The sequence below is a fragment of the Argopecten irradians genome, chromosome 4 (assembly GCF_041381155.1).
Source record: "Argopecten irradians isolate NY chromosome 4, Ai_NY, whole genome shotgun sequence".
In the NCBI taxonomy this organism is placed as follows: Eukaryota; Metazoa; Mollusca; class Bivalvia; order Pectinida; family Pectinidae; genus Argopecten; species Argopecten irradians.
In genome coordinates this window covers 31,396,584-31,424,095 of record NC_091137.1, presented here as the reverse complement: position 1 = coordinate 31,424,095, position 27,512 = coordinate 31,396,584, and the positions used below count along the sequence as shown (strand labels likewise).

General features: G+C 33.7%; 1 protein-coding gene across 1 annotated transcript in view; it reads left to right on the top strand.

Moving 5' to 3' along the window:
* The window catches only part of LOC138321288 (dynamin-like protein 2), a 31,641-nt gene extending 9,194 nt beyond the window's left edge, over positions 1–22,447 (top strand). Inside the window, exons 2-9 of the mRNA XM_069264858.1 lie at positions 4,643–4,687; positions 4,790–4,994; positions 5,196–5,491; positions 5,873–6,013; positions 12,529–12,738; positions 13,036–13,169; positions 15,021–15,156; positions 16,786–22,447. Coding sequence (XP_069120959.1) covers positions 4,658–4,687; positions 4,790–4,994; positions 5,196–5,491; positions 5,873–6,013; positions 12,529–12,738; positions 13,036–13,169; positions 15,021–15,156; positions 16,786–17,598 — 1,965 coding nt within the window. The 5' untranslated portion in view covers positions 4,643–4,657 and the 3' untranslated portion in view covers positions 17,599–22,447. The remainder of the gene's footprint in view (positions 1–4,642; positions 4,688–4,789; positions 4,995–5,195; positions 5,492–5,872; positions 6,014–12,528; positions 12,739–13,035; positions 13,170–15,020; positions 15,157–16,785) is intronic.
* Positions 22,448–27,512: the final 5,065 nt, after the last annotated feature.

Sequence of the window (27,512 nt, the reverse complement as noted above, 5' to 3'; positions counted from 1 at the left end):
CAGACAACGAAATATCTCGTCTGCCGTGGAAGTTTACTTAGAACCTGCGAAATACCACCAATATGGAAGACCGTCTTGTGGTCGTTCTCGTTCTTTATGATATCTCGAAAAACCAAAAATACCGTTTTGTTCAGAATTACTTCAACTTTAAATGTGTAGAATCTTAATTTGCCAACTTTGAGCGTTTGTTCGCTAGGTTGAATTATGCAGAAACTATCGATGAAAATGTCGGTTTTTGCTTGTTTGATACAAAATTTCGACCTTTCAAGATTTTTCGTAATGATCAAAATTATGTCAATCGATAGATCACGCCAAGATTAATTAGCATGCTTATATAACACTATGACTGATCCACTAGATGTACAGTTTAATAGCACCATAATGTGTATTGAACATAGTATGTAATGCAGTCAACAAAAGACTTGTAAACATTAATTATATGCCTTATAGTAATATGTCACTTATTGCATACCATTCAACTGGATAAAGTACAGTCACAGATATATGGCTTGGTAAACATTAAGGGTATTCTGTGCCTTTCTTTACACACTTGTATCAGAAATGGGAAATATTAAATCACAAAGTGTTAAATTGAATAAAGTCACCACCAATTCAATCAATCATAGACCTTTTTTTTTTGTAAAGTCTGTGGTAACATGAAAATTTTAGAAACAGAGAACAATTCAAGGAAACTGATAATTCAACAACTTTGAACAGTATGAAACAACTTCGAACAATCATATTCCATTAAACTCATGATCAGGAACAAAAATCTGAACATGAACTCATATACATAGTACAAAAAATGTCTTCAATATGGTATTCGAAATAGCCATTATTCAAAATAACTACATTTGTAGGTTGGAACTAGACTGAGTAACCAAGTTGATGCAAAAGTCATTACATCTAATGAAGCATTGGGGGTTGAGACTTAAGAAGGGCATTTCTGGCTTTAGTGTTCAAGTCACTGAATGGGATCCACATGGCATTCTGAGCAGGTTCCCCGGCAAATTGTACAAGATACTCAACAGAGTCACCATTCTTGCGTTGTCCGATAATTTTCTTGACTTTGTAATAAACGTCCTCAGATAAAGAACTTTCCTCCGCGGCAGACCACGCTGGGTCATCTTGTGATGATGTACAGTATCGATTTTACAATTATAATGATATAAAAAGTTCCAAAAAGTTTGTCAAAAGATATCCAAACAAGTTCATTTACAGAGTTGTACCATCATTTTCTGCAGAAAGTCCTCTAAAACGGTCAAAAAGTTTGGATTCTCCACCATGTGATAGAGTAACGACTCCATTTTTCTTCATCAACTTTTTTTATTATGTAATTTCTAATAAACAAAACATATAAATTCCGGAATTCCGGTCAATTCTTATAAACTAAAACAAGATACGGAATGCGGTGAAAGGAATGGTTGTTATACACTACATGTACGTTGTATATTTTAAATGTAGCTGGTATCGTAAAATTAACAATGAGTTTTGGTAATTTTACTTAGTCTACGGTTTTCATTAAAGTACAAAAACATTTTTTGAATCCGAATAATTCATGGATTGGTTATGAAACACTTCATATTTTATATTTTTTACTCCAAAGTTGGTAAATCCAACGTTCAAATAATAAGAAAATAAATTCTGGTGTCAAAACCTGACAAATAAAAGTAATATTGCAAATTAAAAAACTATGTATAAAGAAGTCAAAATCGTTTCTGAAACCGTTATGACGGTGACGTTTCTAAAGAAGTGGTTGCCATTTTTTTCTTTTGCTTTAATATCAGTACATTATGTACTCCTGCCGAACCCTATGCAAAACACGCGGGTTGGTTTAGATTGTTGTACTGGGTTAAGGGGCCCATAAACAGCTAGAGTTATCAAAGGACGATCTCCGTTGTATGCAGGGTGTTGTGGGTGTCAATATTTGCGTATCCTTGTCCATTTTTATACTGCAATCTAACTGAATCACACGACTCCGAAGACACCAAAAAGCACCACCTACCCTTGCGTGTTCGGAACAGCGAACAGAACCAAAATATCTCCTCACAGGAAGCAAGTTAGGAAGACGAGCATACCGGTCGTGATTTTAAAGCATTTGAATTAAGATACACGAGCGTCCAGTTTAACATATAGCTGTCCTCGATATACCGTATAGCCGGTTATTTTCGTGGTGATGATATGCTCGTGATGTCCCGGAACATTGGTATGATCGCGAAAATTTGATCCGCGAAATAATGAGAAATGGTTGAATGATATCTACCTTTAAAATCCATATCGCGAAAATTTAAAAAGGCTATGGTTTGATTTTCTCGTTTTAGATCGAATCGCGAAAATAACCGGCTTTACGGGAACACCCCTGCCACGATAACATAACTCTGGTTACAGGTAAGGGTTTTCTGTTTACGGTAAACAAACGATCGACAATGAGACTTTTCAGTCTACATGTAGTTAGATAATCCGATAATTTGTGTTTTGTATTTACAAACAACTAATAGAAAAAAACCAGACACGGCGTGTCAGTTAACATACCTGTAATCTATCTCTCGAGGTTATGTTTCAAATTGATTATCTAACGAGCATTCCGAACAATAGACCGACTATGATAAGTAATAACATATGTATATTTTGTAAAACTTCTCCCGAAACCATAACACACATACTATGGGACTGTGATAAAACATCAAATCTGATAGAACAACTGAGAATAGCAATTATTACAAAAAATCTAGGACTTAGATTCAGTAAACAAGAATTTATATTTGGCAAGAAAGTTAACAATAAACATTCACATTTTAATTTAGACAACTTAATCTTACTTTTAACCAAACAATATATTTATAACTGTAAATGTCTTGAAGCAGATCTTTGCCTAATTGGTTTAAAAAACCACATCAAATTTGAACTGAAAGCTCATAAAATGTTAATAACCAATAGTAACATAAAAAATAAACAACAGATCTTAACAGAAATACAACTTTGGCTCCAATTTTAAAACATTAAAAACATATACAAAAACCAATAAAAACTTGTAAAATAAATACTTGACCTATGTTTGACAGAGGTACCTTGTTTGTATGTATGTATGTATGTATGTATATGTGTGTCCTGCATCTCTCTGATACTTAACAATGTATACATGTATTACCTTAAAAATATCAATGTTTGAGAACTTATCCTCTATAAATTATCAGTGAGTTTGTTAGTGTAAATGTGTTGTCCATTGATTGATGTATATTATGAGTATACATAACTACTTTTGTATTAACTTAATTAACTCCAACATACATCTTTCATATATGTTGTATTGTATTTGTATGTACAAAACTTTTGAAAATGAATAAAAAATAAATTTAAAAAAATGATTAGTAATAAGCTTAGTTTGCAGTCGTAAGCTGTTCATGACTTGCTGCACCAGCTTGTGGCCAATTAAATACTGTCAAAAGTAGTCATACCACAGAATTTAGCTACCAATATACACAGACATCTTTTTAGAAATATCATAACTGAAAAATGTCTGCTAGCGAGATGGTATTTAATTCGAAGGTGGTCGTACGGTTATTAGTAGCGGCTGATATTTACATGATATTTAATGTTAAGGTTACCGATAACCGGTTACTCGGTCGGAATATTTTTCTAGTCACCGGTTATTATTGAATTATTGAAGGTGTCATTGTCAAGGTTTATTTTTCTTAAGCGAAAAAAATGATCACGAGGGTTAATCTATTTATGCGTGGAGTTTCGATTCTGTAAGTACGTTCACATTTGAAAAAATGATTCTATCACGTTTCCACAATCTTTATGGAATTCACATGTGGTTCAATTAGTGTAGTGATAGTTCCAAAATACTTATTTTTGTGCTTTTTAGCTCAACTGGCCCAAACGGTTGAAGAGCTTATATATAAATTGTGACTGATCATCTGGACAGGAGGGATGTGGCTCATTGAATTCTCTAAAACCTTCTTATGTTGCAATAATAATTTTAATGGTTGATAATGTGATTTAAAGACGACCTCCTCTGTATGCAATGTGTGGTGTAAATTAATGTCTCTATGTTTCGGTATCATCGTGTTCATTGCACACTGAAAATATGAAATTATTACGTTTATATATGGTTTGCATCATTCATAAGTAAAAAGAAGAAAAAACACATATGAATAAAAAAAAACCGGTTTGGGCAAAAAAGGGGGAAAACGAGCAATGAAAATACTAATTAATATTATAATATTACTATCATATTAAGTATCCATTTTAGTCTATACAGCATTCTGGACTAAAACGGGTCCAGTTCTATATGAAAATAGTATATGTATATATCTAGGCCCAAGGGGCTAGCGGAACAGGGCCCAATAAGGGGAATAGAGCAAATTCTTTAAAACCGTTATTCTTTTGATATGGAAATGAAAGAGTTCATATTTAGTCTGCAAAAATGTTGACTGGAAAAACTTCAAAATCAATAAATCAAGGAATTTGGTTCCCCAAGAAACGAAGGTATACAAAAATTCGTAAAATGTCAGTATTTTTCTCATTAGTACCATTAAGTAACGAAGGTTATGTACCGATGTATAAAATAATTGTTTTAAACGCCCTCAATACATATTATATAATCCTTATCAATTAATTATAATTTATTATCTTGTAGGTCTACTGTTTCAGTATGGCCCAGGTAGCCGTCAGACAGACAGATGTAAGTCAACATTTTCAAACTTTGTTTTTCTTTCGTATTCAATTTTTCGTTTAATTTGTATTATTACGCAAATTATTTTGATATCTTATCTTAAATTTCCAGTTTCAAACCAAACTGAGGAAATTCTTAGCGATAGATGATTGGGAATCTAAATTGCTTCTCCAAGCATACAACGACATCAAGAGAAGCACAGAAAAAAGCTCTTTTGTGAATGAACATATGCAGAAAATTTACCCCGCATTCCATGAACATTTGGAGCATGGCATTAATGCCCTGAAACAGGTTGACCGCTCAATTCTGGTTATAGGTAAGCAATTATTAAATTGTCAGTAAAACGTCCAATATAATAATAAAGATTCAGCCGTTTTTTGGAATTAGAATAAAGTTGGTATTAAGGTTAGTCTTTCATACTAAACATCTGAGTCAAAACAACACAACAAAACGTCCAGGTATTATAAATGACTGTAATTGTTTACGCTCTTTACTTTTTCATACCAATAATTAAAAGGCGAAACAAGTGCTGGAAAAAGCAGCTTCCTGAATTTACTCATTGGACGGACAGTCCTTCCAGAAATGACGGCACCATGCACTCACTGTATGTGCAAAATCACGAAGGGCGTGAAATTGACAGCACAGGTCAGCTCGTTTGATGGCTGTAAATTGGGCGATAAAACCATTATCAGTGGAGATGACATTGATGACGAGGAATTTCAAAATCAATTGGAAATGTTGGTGAATGGAGATAATTGCGATCAGGACCCTAACAGATGTATAGATATCTCTGTGCCCAGTTACATATTGCAGGTAATTATAAGTATGATTAGGAAGTAATGTTCATAAATACTAAGAAGTTCTGCGATCTTGTTTTTATTGAGAAAATGTGAAGGCAGTTTAAATAATATATTGTTACACTTAAATATGCAGTACATTATTGTATTTGCATAATATACTTCGTGAAATACGTTATATGTCAAAAATTTAATTTATAGTTGCGTAATGTACTGTGTCCTTATCATATTATTTACAGATTCTGAATGATTCTCCTATTCCAGATTCGATTGTTGACGCGCATTATCATAATAACAGTGTGTTTGAGAGGACGTTATAACACAAAAAGGAGATAAATATGACGTGGTAACCTTTTCCTTAAGAATGAAGCTAATTGTTTTTTGTTTAACGTTTTAGGATCATGTGTATCTAGTAGACACGCCCGGATTCGGTGAAAACGAGCGGTTAACAAAGTCATTATTGAAGTATTTACCCGAAGCATTTGGAATAATCTTCATACTGAATGCAACAGTGAACCTTGGAATTGCTGATGACAGGGTGAGTAATGTAACGTTTCGTACCCGGTCGATTCCGAGATTAGGTTTATTAAACCTAGTTTGTTTGAACTGCTTTTCTAGCAGTCGATATCAAAATCCCACTTTGAACTATTTAAGGTAGCTCCATACTTTTGGGAAAACCCATGTCATTTTTTTCTAACAGGTCTTATTTTCTTGCATTTTTCAAGTATATTTCAAATCTGTAAAGATAAATGGGTGTTCTCGAACTACTTTTTGAGATATTTGAGCTTGAAATATACCCATCCATGCAAATTGCTGGCCGAAAATAGAAACATTCATAAAATTATGTTTTTCTGTAATATTAGGGTGAATGTAGTCTCGATCCTGTTGATTTTTTGTCCTAAATTTCTAACGATAGAACAATATACAAAACTCTTGTATTTTAACAAATGCTAACTAATTTTCGTTATTTTCCCAGGACCGTTTCTATACGTAATTATCATGTTTTGCCATATTTTCGCCCGTAAAAAATCAATGAATAGGCCAAAAAGGAAATGAAAACCCATGTCAATTTCACAATATTTGTATATGATGATATGCCCAAGATAATATATTTTTCAAATATCATATAAAAACATGGGGTCCTCGATCAAAATTTCACAATTTTGTAAGCTTGAAGTTTGTAACTCGCAACCCTACCCCCATTTCATCCAGTGCTAAGATGGGTCATATTTGACTATTTTTTGAAAATCATGCCACAAAAAACATTACACATCAGTTCATATGTTTTTGTGATAGTATATCTGGTTTATGTCTGTTTATTTTTATGATTTTCTCCAAATTTTGTGTTTGAAGGAAATACGTGTGCGATTTTTTTAGAATTCCGGAATTTGGGTCCGGCCGGGTCCCCTCTTATGATTTATAGCGACGAACGGCACTTCGGTGTTTAAAAATCCATTCCCATTTACGACAGGGACCGCAAAAACCTCAGAGATAGCATATAAATTTTCACTTCACTGCTTTTATATGATTTATTTAATGATTTTAAACATTCAATATAATATGTAGACAATTTTCACCTATTGAAAAAATATCCAAGTGGGATGTCGTGGCGTATCGGAAACCATTCTGGAATTCAAAACAAACTCCGCAACTTCCGGTATAGCGTCATATGAATTGGCGCGGTTTTCAAAAGTATGGACCTACCTTAATTAGGCATATTTACATTGATTTTGAGCTACCTTATAAAAAATTCCCGGGATCAGATGACAGAGTTTAGAATTGTTCGATATAGGACCCATATTGGGGATATTTATAAATATACTTTTATGGGCTTGCCATCAGTCTTAGTATTTAAAAACGATTCCGTTATTAAGTCAGAGAAGTCCACTTACTTACATTAGAGTTGTCGAATTTTGTTCTACTATTTAACACAAGGGGTTGCTTATTCTTATCGGTATTCACAAGCACATGTATACGAATAACAGAAATTGGCAGGATCTGACAAAATAAACGAGCGGAATCGTGAAACTTCTCACAGAAATTGTCATCGGACGTATTGTTATGAATCAAAAGAGCAGCAAATAATCTGTATGTTAAAACCGCATAGAGTTATCTCTAATAATAACGAATTCTTTTTTTGTACGAACCCTTGTTTAACCCTGCAAAATACCCCTGTAACATGACGTTGGCAAAGCCTCGTTCTAACTCATTATCATTAAGTATTCCTAATGTGGTGTTTTGAGACAATCGGATTAATATACTGATCACCATTATACACTAGTGTCTTCTCTTTATTGACTAATATTCCAACTCTTTCCATTTCATCAACATGGAGTAAGTGACAAATCGCCTTGTAAACACAAGAATCTTACGTCCACACCACTAGGTCCTGGTGACTCTAAACGATCGTTATGTGACCTTAGCGGCTCTTTCACTCTGGAAGGTCCTGAGGGCAAAACAAAAAAACAAAAACAAAAAACAAACAAACAAATCTTAGGAACGGACCTGAAAGATATCATCGATGACTAACTTTGAAACAGCATTATTTAAAGCTACTGACAACAAATGCAAGAGTGTTGAAAATAGATTAAATAATCAAGAAAAACAAAATTAAGAAAAAATAAACGAATCAACAAACTCGAACAAGAAAACAGACAGAAAGATGTTTTGATTCTTGAACTACAAAATTCACCAAACTCAACCAACACTACAAACATTGACTTCATACACAGCGAATTCGAGAAAATATACGACTACGCACTCTTACTTGAAACCGAATTAAACCATATTGCTCAATATACCAGGAAAAACAATATAAGTATTTTGGGAATTTCGGAGAAAGATGACGAAAACTGTGTTGAGGAGGTATCTACTGTTCTTGACAAATCTCTTGGTTTACATGGCATGGTTATTGAAGTCGCTCAACGTCTTGGCCCAAAGCGAAACATGGCGCTTCTAAACCAAGACCAATGATTGTTAGACTCCTGAAGAGAAACGACAAAAAGGCAATAATGAAGGCATGATCCAAACTCAAGAATACACGTATTTCTATCCACGAAGACTCAACAATAAGAAACCAAGACCTGTTACACGAACCTCGCAACCATGAAGACATTACTGATGCCTGGGCCTGGAACGCGAAGATAATCGCGTGGGACATTCGTGGCAAAGTGCACCAAATTCGCTTGGACACTAATATCGTCACCCTCGTGTAGGCACATCGCTCTCCATACAAACTTTATCCATGATTCCAGAACCTGTGTCCCTTAATGTTGCTGTTTGCTACATTAATAATCAAACTGTTTGTTGATAGAACTTCCTAATGAACAAGCCCCTGCGAGACGTTGATGAATATTTTCATGCAATTCATGAACTTAAAACTTTATGAATACTTTAGGAAAATATGTTTTCATTCATGAATTCTTTCATTCAGGAATGCATGAATGTTCATGAATCTCTTTTATTCATGAAATCATGAACATTCATGAACAACCCATTCATGAAAATTCATCAAAAGTTCATGAATATTTTAAGAATATTCATGAACTTAAAACCATCATGAATGATCTTGAATATTCATGAACTACAATTCGAAACAGTATGTATAAACAATTCATGAATATTCATGAAACTTCATGAACTGGAACAATTCATGAATATTCATGAACTTAAATCATTTTCATGAAGTTTAATTAATGCAAGTTGGAGTCAGCGGCATCATATTTTCATAAACTCTACTGGGGGTCCAGAATTTTTCAAACCAATGACAATTCTATTGGAATCAATTTGTTATTTGACGAAACAAGTTCTTATGACAATAGGAATAATCCATATATTAATTTATAACATCAGAGTTTAACATAAAATCACCAACAGTTTACTGTGTTCATTATATTTTCATACTGCCACAGATAAGTGCTAACAAAATATGTTTCAGTGATACGCAGCAATCAATTTCATAATACATTCCAAGTAAATGAGTATATGTCCACAATAAACCTACAGTTGTAAAGCATGATAGTTTATATGGGCAATTTCATTCAATAACATTTGACAAAATTTCACAAACCAATATCTATGCATAATCACTATAGCGATATCAATGTGCAAGAATTTCATGTTGAAAAAGAACTGCAGATAAATCAAAACTTACTGAAAGTGTTCATCTATGCTTAAAGAAATCCAGGAATGGAATAATCCCTTCACTAATGTTCCAAAACTTCCATTTTAAGATGAATAATGTTTCCCCTTCCACACTCCAGCAGATATGCAGCCATTTTGGATTATGACTTCTTTGGATGGAGATATATATAGAAGTCATGTGACTCATGTGGTCATATGACAAGTCACGTGATTTCAGTGGATATTCATTAAAATTTATCAAAATGAATGAAATAGCATGTCAAGAATAATTCATGAAACATGAAACATTTTCATTCATTTTGAAGAATTTTAATGAATATCAGTCATGCATAAAACTTCATGGATAATTCTTGACACATTTATCATGAAAAATCATGAATGTTTCATGGATTCATAAAACGTCATGAATAGTTCATGAGAGTTATTTGATGAATATTCATGAACTTTTTTTCATGAACCACAATCTGCTAATATTCAGCTCCAAATGGATCTTCGATGATAAATGAATTAAATACGTTTATATGGTACTATTTGGTAGCAACTTATTACTTAAATAGGTGAGCGTCTTAGATGTTCACCCAAAATGTCAGTAGGGGTCAAGATCCAAGTTCATAACTAAACATCAGCAACAAACCTTGCAATTTTACATTACCTTGATGGTCGTAATGAATCACAACTGGACTATATTACGTATCTACACTTGTTGTATTTGGTTTATTGAATATTAGATTAAGAAATTGGTAATGTGTAAACATGGTGATCGATTGTACTTTGTCATTCTTAGTATGTTTTTTCTTTTTATTCACGTTTCTTTTTCTGTTTTGTACATAATTGTAATTGAAACATAATGTGATAATTGCCTGTCATATCATGTATATTTACAAACACGATTATCTAGAAAGACATAATTGTTATGATATCATACGATACATGATACCACACACATATTTGTATTTGTTTTGTTGTTAAAATTATAGAATGTTTTTGTCTTCGTCAGATGAAAGTTGTTGTGAACAACTATAGGTGCTCATACCGAATTCACTTGATACCTGGAAAATTGTGTTACAATGAACGTAACTAGCACTTGCTATATAAAAAATGATCCAATGACTCGGATGAAACAATTAACATGTGGAAGCTCAAACATTGTAATACATGTACGGTATGATACGAAAATATGTCAATAACAACTACGTTGATCAAAACTTTATCAATATACATGCTTATGTCTCTGTTTATCCATATGGGACAAGGAAGTAATTCCAACCGTGTGGACAAAACAAAATTGTCAAATTTTCGAGGCGATCTGTCCCTTTATCAAGACATACAAAACGAACACGATTACATAATAGGATACGAACAGTAATGCGGGACAATGTAGACAAATATTACACTATACAGCACAATGGAGCGCAATTTACCCTTCGGCAAGTGGAAGCCGAAGGCCGGATCTACAAAAATGCATCCATGCTGTTCGGCAGAACGCTAAAATATAAGCGATTGCTGGAAAGCGTGCCAGGTGTGACGTCAAATGGGTGGCGAAATTTATTTATAGTGCTCATTGGTATAGGATGCAAATTTAGTCGCCTATCTCCTCGGTGTGTTTGCAAAGAAGCAAAGTCCCAAATGTAGTCGCCTTTTGCTGGGCAGCATATGTAAAGGATCAAAAACGCGTATCCATATTAATACATGTAGTAGTATATGATGTAGCAAGACCTCTTTGTCTATGGATAAACCGTATGAAACTTCTCTTAGAACAACGAATTGGAACAATCCATACATATATATATATTCAATTCTATCGATCAACTTCACTAGTCTTTTACTCTGGTGCTTTTGTCTGTTTATTGGGTTGTTTTAAGTTAATATATTTTGATACGGAAGTACTGCCTTACACTCAATGTAGAAACTATGAACTCTGTTAACTAATGAAATCCTGCATGTTTTGTTTTGTCATCTGTAAACGCAATCTTGGTCTCACGATGTACGATACTCTACATTTTTTTCATGTAATTCATATGTTGTGGCATAGAACATATCAGCAGTAGATATGTAATACTATTTAACACCATATCTAGATTTCAATAAATTTGAATCACCATATTTAGTTCTGAAACTGTGTATATGTAATGTTCGTACATTTTAGTGTTTATAACTTAAATACTTATAGTCGCATTGTTTGTAATTTCTGCCGCAATCCCAATCACCACCCCCTCCCCCCTTGGTAAGATAGAGATATCTTTTCCCTAGTAACCAGGGGATATCCCTGTGAAGTATGGGAGAAAAACCTATTTCTCCTCCCTCACATCTTCGCTAGCCAAGGCTTCTGATCATGTTACACTCCACGAGTGTAACGTAATCAGAAGCCTTGGCTAGCGAAGATGCCTCCCTCACTATTCTGATACAAGTCTTACTAAGACGTGCTATTCTACCAATGGATCAATTGTTCATTCTGTGTGTCGGCTTAGTTTTCTGTTATATTTTTATCAGATTTAGTATAGTGTACATTTCAAAAGCAAAGCATCTGCGACCTTGCGCAATATATTTTTTTAAATTCCAAAATGACGTTTAATTCATCCTTGTGCCTTTTTTCTTGATAGAGAAGAGTACGAACACTTCATCGCATATTGTCACAACGAAGTTGAACAGAGTGTGTGAGGGTGTGAGTAAGAGGAAGGGAGGGTGTATGTGTAATACTGTGTCAAGGTATATAACTCGCTTGGTCGTATAACATTACCCAATTTCATAAAAAAAGTATGAATAACAAACTGTATAAGACTTGCTATTGGGAATACTCTCAATGGACAAGATGGAAACTAAATTGATCGTCAAATTGTTTTTTCATGAATGTAGCTAAAAGACGTATGGAACCGTTTAGTAAAAGTCAAGCTTACTTTAACTCTTTCTTAGGGAGTTTTGATACTGGACGAAATCAAACGATTACGTCATGAGGGACGAATCCCGTTTTTTGATCCTAAAACAATCGTATTCATCGCAAACAAATGGGACCAGGTCAGAGTAAAGGAAAGACAAAGTCATCTTCGAAAAACCATCCAGAAAATGAAGACAGTCTGGCCAAACTTTCGGGAGGACCGATTATTACCGCTTAGCGTAACAGATGTAAGTAGAAATAAGATGTTATGTTACTTGTACTTAACACAATAAAAATCAAGTTAAACATTTTAAATGGCACATATATTTACACATATGTACATATCCACGCATATTTATATTATTAAAATAAGGTAAAACCTTCTCTGCGATGTTCAGAGAGAAAATTTCTTTATCATTAATTTTTGAATATGCGAAACCATACAAATTTTAAAATATGAAACGTCCGATGTTATGTAACAAATTAGATACTCAAGAATTAGTTTTGTCTTTGTTCGCATGAACTCATCAGAACATTCTTTACAGGTATCTGCAATGAAAAGCGGAAAACACTGTTCAGGAGACTACACCACAGCGTTATCAGATTATCAAAAAGTACTTGATAAGATTCGTGAAACAGTTGAAAGCTGTGCGGTGGGCAGGTCACGAAAACACAAGGGGTATGTATGCACATCCTTAGAATTAATCGGTTTATATATTGAATAATACATATTTTGAGGTACCATCACAATATCAACGAATGGCTTTATAAATTTCTGTTCTACATTGTACAGTGGTCGAACGGCAAAGTTCTTTATGAAATAGCGATCGATATATGTTTTCAGGTACTGATATTTGATATTACTTTTAATAATTATAAAGACTTTCACAAATAAAATGTAAATTTAGTTAAAGCAGATTCAGTGGGTTTGTTTTTAATATTTACAACCTATGATAAATATTGTTTATTTACATTTTCACTGCAGTCCCACTATGTAACCTTACCAAGCGCAGTTTGCATCCATATATTTACATATGTCCCTATGTAGTCAACGGGAGGGGAGTTGCGTTCAAATTAGCGTAAACGCAATGACGTATGGATACAAACGCAGTGCAGGTTCGGAATACTTCTAGTTCACGCTTCGATAAGATTTTGCGTCATAAGTTGACGGATTTTAAAATAACAATAAAGAGTTTTTATTAGATCCAATTAAATATGTATTTGACATCAAAACAAAACATGTGTTCAAGCATTGTAACGGTAATAAACTACAAAATGAATCGCTGGTCAGGGCTACAACCGGGGGCTTTCCTCAGCAATGTTCGGGGAATCCCATAGTTACGTCAGTTGTACATGTATGTACGGTCACTTATCTCACTTAAATATACAAAACATCTGATTGTCGGTGAACAATTCTGGGAGCGTCTAAGCGAACAATAGATTAACAGATCATATACAGGTTTCCAGAAAAAAAAACCCAACATTACAGGTAGCCTATCCGAAACAGTATCATCAGCTTAAATGGGGGCGTCTTGGCGTCTTGGCACACACGCAAACACTTGTCTATCCTCCGTACAATAAAATAAAAGTCATGGCTATAAAGAATTTAGTCTAAATCGCGTTCTTAGACCAATACATACATGACAAACATTCAGCAGCTCAACGGTGATACCATCAATAGACTATATCACAGTCACTTCCCTCGGTTGAAAATCAAATATGGCGGCTCGCTCCACTTCGGACCGCATCACTACCCTGACAACGATACATACCGGTAGTCGTTCCGCCTTGGTTATCTCAATTTTTATTCGAAATGGACATAATTGATATATTATCAAATTGAAAAATATATATATATGTTGAAAATAATTGAAAAGTGTCATTGTTGTATTTCAAACCAAACTGCAGCTATAACATTCAACAACCGGAACTATATCTACGGTCATCCTGACTACCGTAGTTAACCAACTTAGCAACCATCACCGTTTTAAATTTTACGTAAAAGTAGATTTATTTATGTAAATATATAGATTGAACAGTGTTTTGATTGCGTTAAAGGTGGTATGAACGCAATGGGATACAGACATATTCTACATGTAGCGCTAACGCGCTACATTGAATATGTCTGTATCCCATTGCGTTCATACCACCTTTAACGCAATCAAAACACTGTTCAATCTCTATGTAGTCTATGAAACACAGCCGCTTATTTTAACGTCATTATCATTGTGACGTCACAATTGTCGTATCAGAGATCGCGGAAAATGGCTGCTCAAATGGCTGGTCCATCCTTGACGTTACAAAAAGATTTATTCATTATAGATGCAAAATCTTTTGGAATTTCATCATAAAATTGTAACCAAATGTAAATATAAGCATTGAACGTCTTTCAGTTGGCATTCATTAATGCCAGCTGAACAGAGGCGCTTCACGCAATTTGAATTTGAAAGACGTTCAAAGCTTAATAGACCTCACAAAGACCCAAATTGAAATATATTTATGTAACCAATAAGTTTTTAATTATCTGAAGGTTTCTGAACAAGGTTTTAAGAAGTATGAACAAGTTTCTTCAGGCAACCGCTGATAAGTTCCCCCAGCAGGAAAAACGCAAAAGAATCCAAGATCTTAAAGCTAAAATTGCTTTATTGGAGGAGAAATTCGAAAAGGTATGTAATGCATCTATTATTGATAGTGAAATATTATGTAAATGTCCCTATTCAATAAAAATTGACACACATATATTATATCATATAGTTTTATCATTATACGATTTGATCTTATCAATATATGGTATCATTTTTATCAATGCTTGATTTGATTTGACCAATATATCATTTATTTTCATTTATCGTTATATTATTTGATTTCATCTTCATTTGATTTGATATTTGATCGTTATTTTATTCTATTTTGCCAATGCGTAATTCTACTTTACATTATTCCCAACCTCTATTATTTTATTGCATAGATACTTTTATATATGGTAATACTTTTCCATTATGTAAATGTACTTTTCAATTGTATGTATGTACATTTTCATTGTATAATTGTACTCATTCATTGTTTGTATAAGTGATGTAAGAGTCTTTGTTTGATTTGATTTGACCAATATATCATTTGCTTCTATCATTATTTTATTTTCATTTGTCATGGTATTATTTTATTTTATCACTATATCAATCGATTCCATCATTATTTGATTTGGTGACATACATATATTGGATTTACACCTATCGTTGTTTTATTTGGTTATCATTATATAATTTTCATTCATCCTTATATTATTTGATTTCATTTTTATTTGATAATAACGAAATCGATTGATATATTGATAAAAGAGACTAATACCATGACAAATGAAAATAAAATAATGGTAGAAGCGTTAGATATCTAAGCTGGTCGAATCATATTAGATATTGATAAAATAATACATATATTGATAACATCAAATTATTTAATAGCAAATCCATAAACTATCATGAAAACACAATTTCATATAGCCTATCTGAACCATACTAGACAATTATGGCGTTCCTTAGATTCTAAACTAATGATATTCATTGCCTCTTTTAAACCTGAACATTGTCAATATATCCCACGTAGATTGAATGATCACAATAAGTTTTGAAACGGGAAAAGTCAACAGTTTCGATTTTGAGAACTAAGGTTTAGCATTTTCCGTGATGGAAAATGAATTATATGCACGATAACTCTTTAATGGGTTTTTTGTTTTGTTCTACGTTAAGATGTTTCTCATTGGAGCAACATATTAAACAGTACACGTAGATATAATTCCTTTTCAATCATGAAACAGACTCAGCCGTATTTAGTTCTTTGTATTGTATACGTAGCACCCTAAGGTATATCAAAGCAATATTCCTCATTGACCAAACCATATTGCCTTGAAATGAATTTGAATTCTAAATTTGCGAAATCTCGCACACATATTTCTGAACATTTGTAACGATATTGCTACAAACCAATAAATATTTCATACATATTTTCACGAAACAAAAGACCAGCATACGTACATAAAGGTGTAGATGCTACATGTCGCTTTTTGCACTGGTCAATTTATGAGGGTTAAACGACACTGTTAGTCACTATAAGTCACTTAATAACAAAACTATATCACATACAGGTAGATATCGTTTACAATACCTTTGTCTTCGACCAAAAGCATAACCTTTTTAATCTATGCGAGAGTAAGAAACCCTCACAAAATTCCCGCTACCTTGTTAACGAATAAATCCAGATGTTGATGGATGTTTAACACTTGATGTCTTTTTTTCAAGGGAAAACGATCAATCCAAGGTCGAGTTGCTGACGTGCACTGCGCGCTGATAAATGACATTTGTGTATATTTGAACAAAGATGAAAACAGGAAAGAAATACTCCCGTGGAAAAGAAGTGATATACCCAGAGGCAAAGACTATCGTGATGTGAAACAAAAAGCGTACTCTGTCATTCACAGCTTCATTTCTGATGCCATTTCTAAGCGGATAACAGTATCCAAGAGCTTAGTAGATGAGTTATCTGACGAAATATCCCAATTCGATTCGGATTTCAAGAAAATCCAAGAAGACATACAGGAGCTCCTGAAGAGTGCCCCGACACCAGACCATTGTAGTGTGCTGAGAAATTTACAGACTGGACAGTTGATCAACGACGAAGACGACGCAGATGATAAATTTAGCAAACCGGCTATCGCTGCTTTAGTAGCAACGTCTCCTCTTTGGGTCCCTGTAGGGCTCGCTGGATTACTTACTGTTCTTCCTATTGGGGCAGCCGTGGAATTTGCACACGAAAAATATAAGTATCTGCAATACAAGGCAAGTCCAATGGATGCTCTTGATAGATGGACCGGGAAAATCTTAAGAAAGAAATACACGAAGGAACAACTGGAAAAAATTATATTCAGTCGCCTTGATAAGGATATCAGCAGGAAACTTAGCGAAGGTGAACGAACAATCACAGAATTCAATCTGCTAGTAGAACACTTCGAGAAAACCTATCCACCAGATGAAGTGCCACCAGGTCATCAAGAGATGAAAGATACCCGTGATCGGTTGGATGAAACTCTTACCAAGTTAAGAAGTACTATATAGATTCGGATTTTCTAAAATTTTATATCGGTATGTTTGCGATAAATTATACAACATAGCAATGCCAATTTCTGTTGAACACCAGAGTTGAATATCAAATTCATTATTTAGGGTGACAACTGCATACAAGTGACTATAACATGTTCAAACCCATAATGTTTTAACATAGTGGAAAATGTTCCATATATTTGAAATACATTAGTTTAATACTCGCATTCATTAGAATGTCAGTATTAACTAAATGAAAGTTGGATAAAGTCTGACGTCAACGGTATGTATGGTCATGGAGAAAACATGAGAAACTATTGTTACATAAGGAAGCTCTGCCATACTTGACCTAGGCTGGATAGACCATTTACATCCTCACAAAGATCATTGTACGATCATTGTATATCGTGATTAATTGTAGAATTCTGAATTTTAATTTCGATAGTTCTTGCTATTTATGAAAAGGAATCCGACAACGCCACACATCCGATTCCAACAGCAGTTTGTACATAAAGCAGCGATCGGAGTTCAGGAATATGACGTCACTCGACTAATGATGACATTAACGTTTTGTGACGTCAATCCATATATTTATCCAACACGCAGCACGTTTATATACCATGGCCTGGGTGTGAAATACGCGACATATTGTGGTAGAAAATATGAAATATGTAGATCTATAAAATTGACGATAAATGATTTATTATAATCAAAGAAGGTCAGTGTAGTAAAAATCATTATCAAATGAATTATTGTGTCGTGGTCCCATTAGTGGGAACAACATTCTCATGCATCAGTTAGATTTCCTCACTGGCTTATTGTTTGGAATATACGTTTCACTGAATAGTAATTTGTGAAGCTATGTCAAACCACACCAGGGAGGCAGGGTGTATCAAACACAAAATAGTCTAATCTCTCCTAATAATTTTTCATTCCAAATTAATATGTCGTGGCTTCACAAGCCTATATTTTCTCGCATCTGGTACAGGGAAATCTCGCATGATACCAAGTGATAGATTTTTCTATCTCGTCCGATCTGTCAGATACCTTTCTGTGATTTTTGGCGTAATTTTATGCCATTCATGTGCCAGTCTGTGCATGTGACGTCATATTCTCGAATTGGTGACCTAACAGACATCAGATAATCAATTTTATTAGAAATATGTGCATTCAGTCATTTACCATTCATTGTTTGGTTATTGGTTTTTTTCATTATTCAAATATTATGTACGAATTATCATCGTTTTTCTTTCATATAAACGAACGATAGTTTTACGCGAAATGACTGAATTCGAAGCGCAGATGAAATAGTTAAAAGGGTCTGAACCAGGAGGCCCAATGCGGGATAATTGTGACACTCTGAACGCGTATATAGTTTGGTTTTGTTATATTTTAAAGGCGCGAGAAAAAAATCTATTACCCTTAAGTAATCGAGATCGGGTATCTGAGTCTCGGGAAAAGATTTTGTAACATCCTAACCTCGACTAACGCCTTGGTTGATATTATGTTACAAAATCTTAGATCTTGACAGACATAACCTGATATCTATCACTTACAGGTAACAGATTTTGTTAATTCCAATGAAATTGAGTAATTATGTTTCGCTTATTTTACTACCGGCATATAACTTACATAGAAGTAAGAATTCTGCTAGTTTAATATTTATATTAATTCATTTGACTGATTTTTCATACTTTAACAAAAGAGATGGTATTTTTGTTATAACTACTAGTAAACATTGTTATTTCTTGGTTGCTGCTGTTTTTTGAGGTTAATTGATTTGTGGAAAATCTCTCTCAATTGCATTTATTTGGTATCAAATATGGTAGAACACAAAACAGCAGATTATCATGAACCAGAATAAGCAAGAATTCAAACGAATCGAACCAAAATCGTGTGCCTTATTTGTAGATCACCATACTTCGTCCGTCGTCGTGCGCCGTGCGCTGTCCGTAAATTTTGCATCCAAACTATTTCTTCTCAGTAACCGAAAGTCCCATGGTACAGGTATTGTGCTTCAGCATGCTGGCATGAAGGGCTACCAAGTCTGTTCAAAGGAATGACCATGACCTTTATTCAAGGTCACGGGGATCAAACGTATTGTAGGCTTAATTCTTTAAATGACTTCTTGTGAATACGTATGAGCCCTAGATACCTGATATTTGACATGTAGTATGCTGTGATGAAGGGCTACCATGTTTGTTCAACTAAATGACATTGACCTTTATTCAAGGTCACATGTGTCAAGAAGGCTTGAACCTTTAAACAACTTTTGAATACATATGTAACTAAGAGGCCCTGAAGGGTACTGATATTGGGCCAGTACCATGCTTGGACGAATGGTTACCAAATAAATGACTTTTACCTTCATTCAAGGTCGCAGGGGTCAAAGTATGCTACTAACTTTAAACAACTTATTGCGCATTTCATTTCTACTATGTACTGTATTTAAAATCAGATGACTGAAAGCAACGAAAACAGAACTGTTAAATCTTCTGCATCGGAGAATATTGTCATTGATAAAATAAATCTTTAAAAAAAAACTGTAAACGAAACGCCTCTCCCATTCCCCCACCTATCTGTATATTCTTCTTCGTCTATCTCTCCCTCTTCAAATTGTATATAAGTTAAAATATTGTCTTCTTGTTCGTGTATGTTATTATGTATATGTATTCAAAAAAGTTTAACTTAAAAAAGTTGGTCAACATGTGCCCGATCCCATTGTATATGTTCTTTTCTACAATTATGCGGAATCCAGTGTTAAAGATATTATTTGAGTGACCAATCCATCAAATTCTTTAATAATTTACACTAAAAGTAGTACATGTATATGAAACTGCTGACATGATAACCTGATTATAATTTCCTGACATCATAAATTTGTCAAAATGGGTGTATTCACTGACTGCTTGACTTATGAGAAATGATGAACAACACGAGTTTTGCAAACTGTGTGAATCAGCATAACGGATTCTCACAAAAGTTTGCAAACAAAATTTATTTCATAAATGAAGTTATAAAATAATAGCATCAATGCTTATAATTAAATTTTCAGACTCCTTGATAACACAAAATATGTTATACGATTCCATTGAATTTACAAAGGATTATTTTCTCTAAATCAATATGCAACGTCAACGTCTCTATTGTGACGTCATGATAACGTCGGATTTTCGCGCCATTCTCGGATTTTTTCTTCTTCATAGTATATGAAGAAAAAGAATCTGCCAATCAGAAAGTCGTATTAAGTATAAAAACAAATAAAAATTGATTAACTGCTTTTAATATGCCAAACATAAAATTATGATTTTTTTTGTTTTTGATTATTTTTTTAGTTCTGTTCTATTTACTTATAACATGAATCCCTTGTTTTATTCAATTTGAATCAATCACCGAATGTTTTTTTTGTCTTGTATATAACAATAATTTATTAAGTTTTCTTTGCTTTCATACAGAATATAACTTTTTGATTGGACAATTTTTTTCATTCTACACGTATTATAATAAATTTGTCTTTGTTTTCCTACTAAATCCAACTTCCTGATAGGTTGATTCATTTTCTTGATATCTCTGTGATGAAAAACCGGAGGATGGCGTCACAATAGAGACATATAGATATTACATGTTGATTTTGAAAAATAATCAATTTGAAAATTCAAGTAAATTTCTTTCATACTCAACAAAAAAAAATAAAAAAAATAAAATGACATCAATGCTTAATGAAAAACACTTGAGAATTGCGCGAATAGCTGACGTTATCGTCACAATAGAGACATTGACGTTGCGTATAGAATAGAAATAGAATCCCTTGAACAAAACTGCTGAAATCTTACTTTAAAACATATTTTATTTACCAACTAGATTTAAAAATTAATTAAGCATTGATGTCACTAACGCGGATTCACAATTTGCAAACAATTTTTTCATATCCCTTATGAAATTGCAAAATAGTGACATCAGTTCTTAATTGCATTATGTTTATGATTTGTTGACAGTGTGGTTTGCGGTTTGCTCGCTTATCCTTTTCTTACTATGACGTTTGTTGAAACGCTCTTTCAATTCAGATGTTTCTTTAGATAGTGGATGATGTTTTCTATATTTATTTCTTCAATTAATCAAAGAACATAAATGATCTACAAAACACAGAATAAAAATACATTAATTTTGCTTTTAAACACAAACCTACTAATAACGCATACCATTACACCAAAGTGATATCGGTGAGTAGAGATTTTAAACTCTCGAAGTATTTTTTTAACGTTCAAGTAAAGTTGTATAAAGCAAAACACTGAAAAATGGGCATTTTCCTGTTTAATTAATTAATTAATTGTCAATAATGGACATTCTGCCAAAGAAGACATTGTTGCCGACTTTTCAATTTGTGATTTAGCTAAGTTACTACTAAGTTGATTCGGCGTGCAATTAACCTATGCCTTTAATTAACTTATAGTTTCAGAATTTCTATAGCAAATTTCTGTTAAAACGAATTATTTCTCCTGTTCCCATGGGATTCGTTATAGTAAAGTTTAAAGATGCTCCATCGCTGACAAATGCTATTTTTTCACTATCAAAAACACAAGCAGACGATTTAGTATTTTTCTTCAGTTACAAAAGTTACTTTACACCATTTCCATCATCGAAAAGTTTAAGCTTCTAATTTTACTTCAAGTTAAAGTTACAAAAAATAATAAATAGCATCCGAAAAAATTCCGTGGCACTATATCCTATATGGAATTAAGTACTGATTGCGCATGCTCTAAGGGCAAAATAAATAATTTTATATTGTTTTTTGTGTTAATCAAACATATATATACACGATTAAACACCAATTATTGTTCAAAAGATGAATATCATTTATGCTCTGTCGGCGATGGAGCATCTTTAAATGTAATCATCGAGCATTAGATTGCCCTTGCTGATGGTATAAGTTAAGGTATATTTGGGGATATTTTGTCTGATTCTCCCAACCTGATAGCGGTATTTAAGCAAAGCATTTAAAGATGTTCCACCGCTGACAAATGGTATTTTTTCACTATCAAAAACACAAGCAGACGATTTAGTATTTTTCTTTAGTTACAAAAGTTACTTACTTTACACCATTACCACCATTGAAAAGTTTGAGCTTCTAATTTTACTTAAAGTTGAAAATATGAAAAATAATTAATTGCATCCCGAAAAAAAGTCCGTGGCACTATATCCTATATGGAATGAAGTACTGACTGCGTATGCACCAAAGGCAAAATAAATGATTTAATATTATTTTCTGTGTTAATTAGACATATACACAGATTAAACACCAATTATTGTTCAAATGATGAATATCATTTATGCTCTGTCGGCGATGGAGCATCTTTAAATGTAATGCATCGAATTAGTTTTCTGAATACCTTTTGGTTGAACAAATATCTACAGAAAAAAATGCATTGAATAATTAACTGCATGATAAATTGTGTATGATTTATTGTCTAAAAGGGCTAAACTTTGATTAAACAACATTTTATGGTTGACATTAACTCATCCTCGATATTCCAAAAGTTACTTTCATTGTATTTATGTCTACCCCTGGACTATTTCATAGTAAAACTGAGGGCAGTCCAAACGAAAACATATTGACCATAAACAGGCAAACAAAAACATCCTTTGAGGATTACAGAAGACCGAGTCCCTTCAATTCTTTGGATGTACATCAAAGGATCAAATTAAGATATCACCCGTTTTCACAGGCATAGTCTTCAGTTTTGCAATGCGTAGTCCAGAGGTGGATATTACGACGGTGATAGTAGCCCCTGGAGTATCGATGATGACAGACATTGGGCATGCATTCTGTAAAATTAGGTATTTTTTGTATTTTGATTGAACATGGGTTAACAAAACAATTTTATGCAAACTTATAGACTATGTAATAAATGTAATAAATGATAGTGAGTTGGATTTTTTGATTCTGTCATTCTTATTTGTAGTACCACATTTTTTTATATATATGTATTTTGCTTTTATTATTTCCGTGTGGAATTGTAACCTAAATTTGCTTAAATAAACTTCATTTACATTGATGCTTTACATTTTATTTTTTTTTTTTTTTTTTTTTGCACCTGAAATTAGGTAGACCATTCGTTGGTCAATGTAGTGTACTTCAAGAATGACGTTTTGATTTTACTTTATGAAGAACGTATATAATTTGGCATAAATTTGCAATTATTTCATTGTTGATATCCAAGAACCCAACCATGATAAATCTTTATGGTTATGTCACTATTTTTTAACTTCATCTCGGCATGAAAGATATTTTGTTTGCAAACTGTGTGAATCCGCGTTGCGGATTCTCACAAAAGTTTGCAAACAAAATTTATTTCATACCCGGATGAAGTTAAAAAATAGTTACACCAATGCTTATAATTAATTTTTCAGACTACTTGATAACATAAAACACGTTTAAAAGTATGATTCCATAGACTTTCAAATGGAATATTTTTTTTTCTAAATCAATACGCAACATCGACGTTTCTATGGTGACGTCATGATAACGTCGGGTTTTCGCGCCATTCTCGGATTTTTTTCTTCATAGAATATACTATGAAGAAAAAAATATGAAGAAAAGGTATATGCCAATCATGAAATTGGATTTAGTATGAACAAAAGTAAAAATTAATTATATGCATGTAAAGTTTAAAGTTAGATAATGCTTCTTTCGAGAATCCTATATCATCAATTTCTTTGGATGTGGAAGCCAAATAATAATTTCCTACATTGAGGAATAACGAAACATATCAGTACATGCCCTACCCTCGGCAAGTCTCGAATTGGACGTAAAATGTACATGAATTATCCATTGGATGGTAATTTATTGAATTATAATGACTTTTTGTCGGTTAATACGAGGAATTGTAAAACCTATTTCCCGAGGCCGCGAAAAAAGAAGAAAATTCATTATCGGTCATGTGTGGCCGATAACGGAGTACAGACTGTCATAAAATATTGTTGTGTTATGTGCTTCTTCCTTCTTGTTGGCTGTAGACACAGTTGGACACCGGTAGCTAGTAGTTTGGGATATAGCCCGAGATACCCTGGTCCTGACACCAGACTTAGACATTATGACAGAGAGATGTCTGATGTAGGGCCAGAGCGCACTGCTATATCAAAAGGTGGAACTCTCCGACACCGTTTGGTATCGGGCCAGGTCATCTCTGAGAAGACCCACTAACTTTGGTCTTTTCAACAAATGAATAATTTATCTACCCAAATATAGCAATCCGTCGAGATTAGAGGCAATTTGCATACTATGAGAAAATGGTGTCGTCGAGGAGGAAGATTTAAAGTTGCGCAATGGAAACTACTGTATTGACATAATATTACATGTATAAATGATGAAATGGGATGCTATGGGTAGGTAAATTATTCATTTATTGAAAGACAACATTAAGAAACACTCCTCGGTGATAATGTTTTGTAAGCAGTCTCAATCGGAGATGACCTGGCCCGATACCAAACGGTGTCGGCGAGTTCCAGCTTTTGATATAGTACTGCGCTCTGGCCCTACCCCGACATCTCTCTGTCATAATGTCTAAGTCTGGTGTCAGGGGCCAGAGTATCTCGGACTATTTGGGATACTGACAGAATTTGACGATATTTTCTCGGATTTCTCCAGTTGTATATAATGGCAACGAGTCAGGGGCGTAGGAAGCCGGGGTGGGGTGGGATGGGGGGGTTGGGGGCAGGGGGGGGGGGCTGCCCTCCCCATTCCTAAGACGGGGGGGGGGAACTGCCCTCCCCCCCCCCCAGGACGGGGGGGGGGGCAAACATGTCTTTTTGCCCCCCCCCCCCCCATTTTCGCCGACTGAAATGTTCTAAAAATGCATATTTGAAAGAAAAAAAGGGTCCTCCTGCACATTTTTCGTACTTATTCTAAAACATTTTCCGCTGCGCGCCGCATTTCCTAAAACGTTCAAGCACATAATGTTCAAACCTTTAGTAGTAGAAATTCAATACACATGAACTACACTAAAAATGTTCATTAAGGGACTCTACGTACTACATTTGTATATCAAAAAATGTCTCTTAAAAGATTACTTTGTTTATATGTCTTAGCAAGACAATTAATTCATTATTATTTTGAGTTACAAAACAATGTGCCGATGGTGTGAAGCCGGTATGTTCAGATCGAGCAGGGTTGCACAATGATATGACGACACAATTATCTCAATTATCATTTCTAAATGCAGGTTACTTTAAATCGAAAAATTACCATGGTAATAAAGCTTTAAAATCATTAAAATACGTTGTAAAACTCATCTCAGCCATTCTAAATCGTAATTTTTTTCCCTGTGGAGACCCCGAAAACCCCAAACACCAAAATCTCACGCCTTCGGGCGCTCGCAAATTCATCAAAATGCATCGTAAAACTCATCTTAGCCATTCTAAATCGTAATATTTTTCCCCGGGGGAGACCCACGAAAACCCCAAACACCAAAATCTCGCGCTTTCGGGCGCTCGCAAAATCATCAAAATACATTGTAAAACTCATTTCAGCCATTCTAAATCGTAATAAGGCGTCGACCCCCAGACCCCAAAATATCGCGCCTTCGGCGCTCACACGCTAATTTGGCCAATCCAACTGTCTATAAATGTGTACAAGGATTATATTTAATGATATATGAAAAAAGTATATAAAGTATATATGGTTGTGTGTTGATCTTCCTACGCCACTGCGAGTGATACATGAAATGAAAGATAAACATTTTCGAAATATTATACATAATTTGTAACATTTTATCAAGAATAGATGTGTTTTTAAAGGATCTGTGCAGCCAATTTTTTTTTTTTTTTTTTTTATAATACGTCAGGATATTGCTTTGGATGAATGAAAAATTAAGTCCCACCCAACGAATCGCCTAGGTTTTAGCGCTATCGGTTGGTTTTGGTCGTGATTTACGGGTAGTGTGGACTACGGTTCAGAGATAATGAGCTAGGTGGTCACGTGGTCTTGTGATGTCAGAGAAGTCCGCGGCTACACAAACTAAGCCTAGTACTATTCATGTATACAGCATATACGTATACGTTAAATCTACAATTTGAGTTTTTCGAGTAAATGGTTATTCTAGCTTTATGATGTAGATATTTTCAGTTTCAAAACATTCTATTTACACCATTTCAAAAATTCAAACAAGCATATATCTAACTTTAGATTAGATAATCAGTCCAATTTGATAGGGATATCAAAATGATGTTCGGATCAGTCTGGACTGAGGTTATCAGTTATGTGATATTGGAGTAACAGTACCGAACTTATATCGAAAATGATATCAGAAACATATATACATATATTTCTGATAATATGTATATCTATATTGATGCCTTCAAAACTTTATCCATAACGTTTACTAAAAAGCAGAAAACATTAATGATATTTCTGATATATGTTCCTAAATTACAGTTTAAGTGTAGATTTAAATTCATTATTTCAAAATCATACTTAATCCTTAAAATACTATATTCATTATCGGCAGTTTCATAACGAGATTTCATAGTATGATATATGCACATTTATCGTATAATCCAAAAAGTAACCGCATAAAGTGTTAAAATGAAAATTGACTACTTGCATACAGGCATTATAAATAGATATAATATCTTGTACCTTTTTAAAATATACTAAGTGATATTTAATTAAGTATATTTAGTGTGATAATGCTGTAACCCTTCTTATATGACTATACATGTACATTTAGATTCGAAACGGTGAAAATGCATGCTTAGAATTGTTACTAATACCTTAGAAATCACGGAACATTCCTAAATGCCACGATTCCGTAATTACAATACTAGACTGGAATAATTTTTAAGGTTAAACCTTTAGTTGAAATAGTTCTTAGAACCATTTTTGTTTCTGAATAAGTCAACTTCCATTATTGTTTTACATGTGTACGACATAT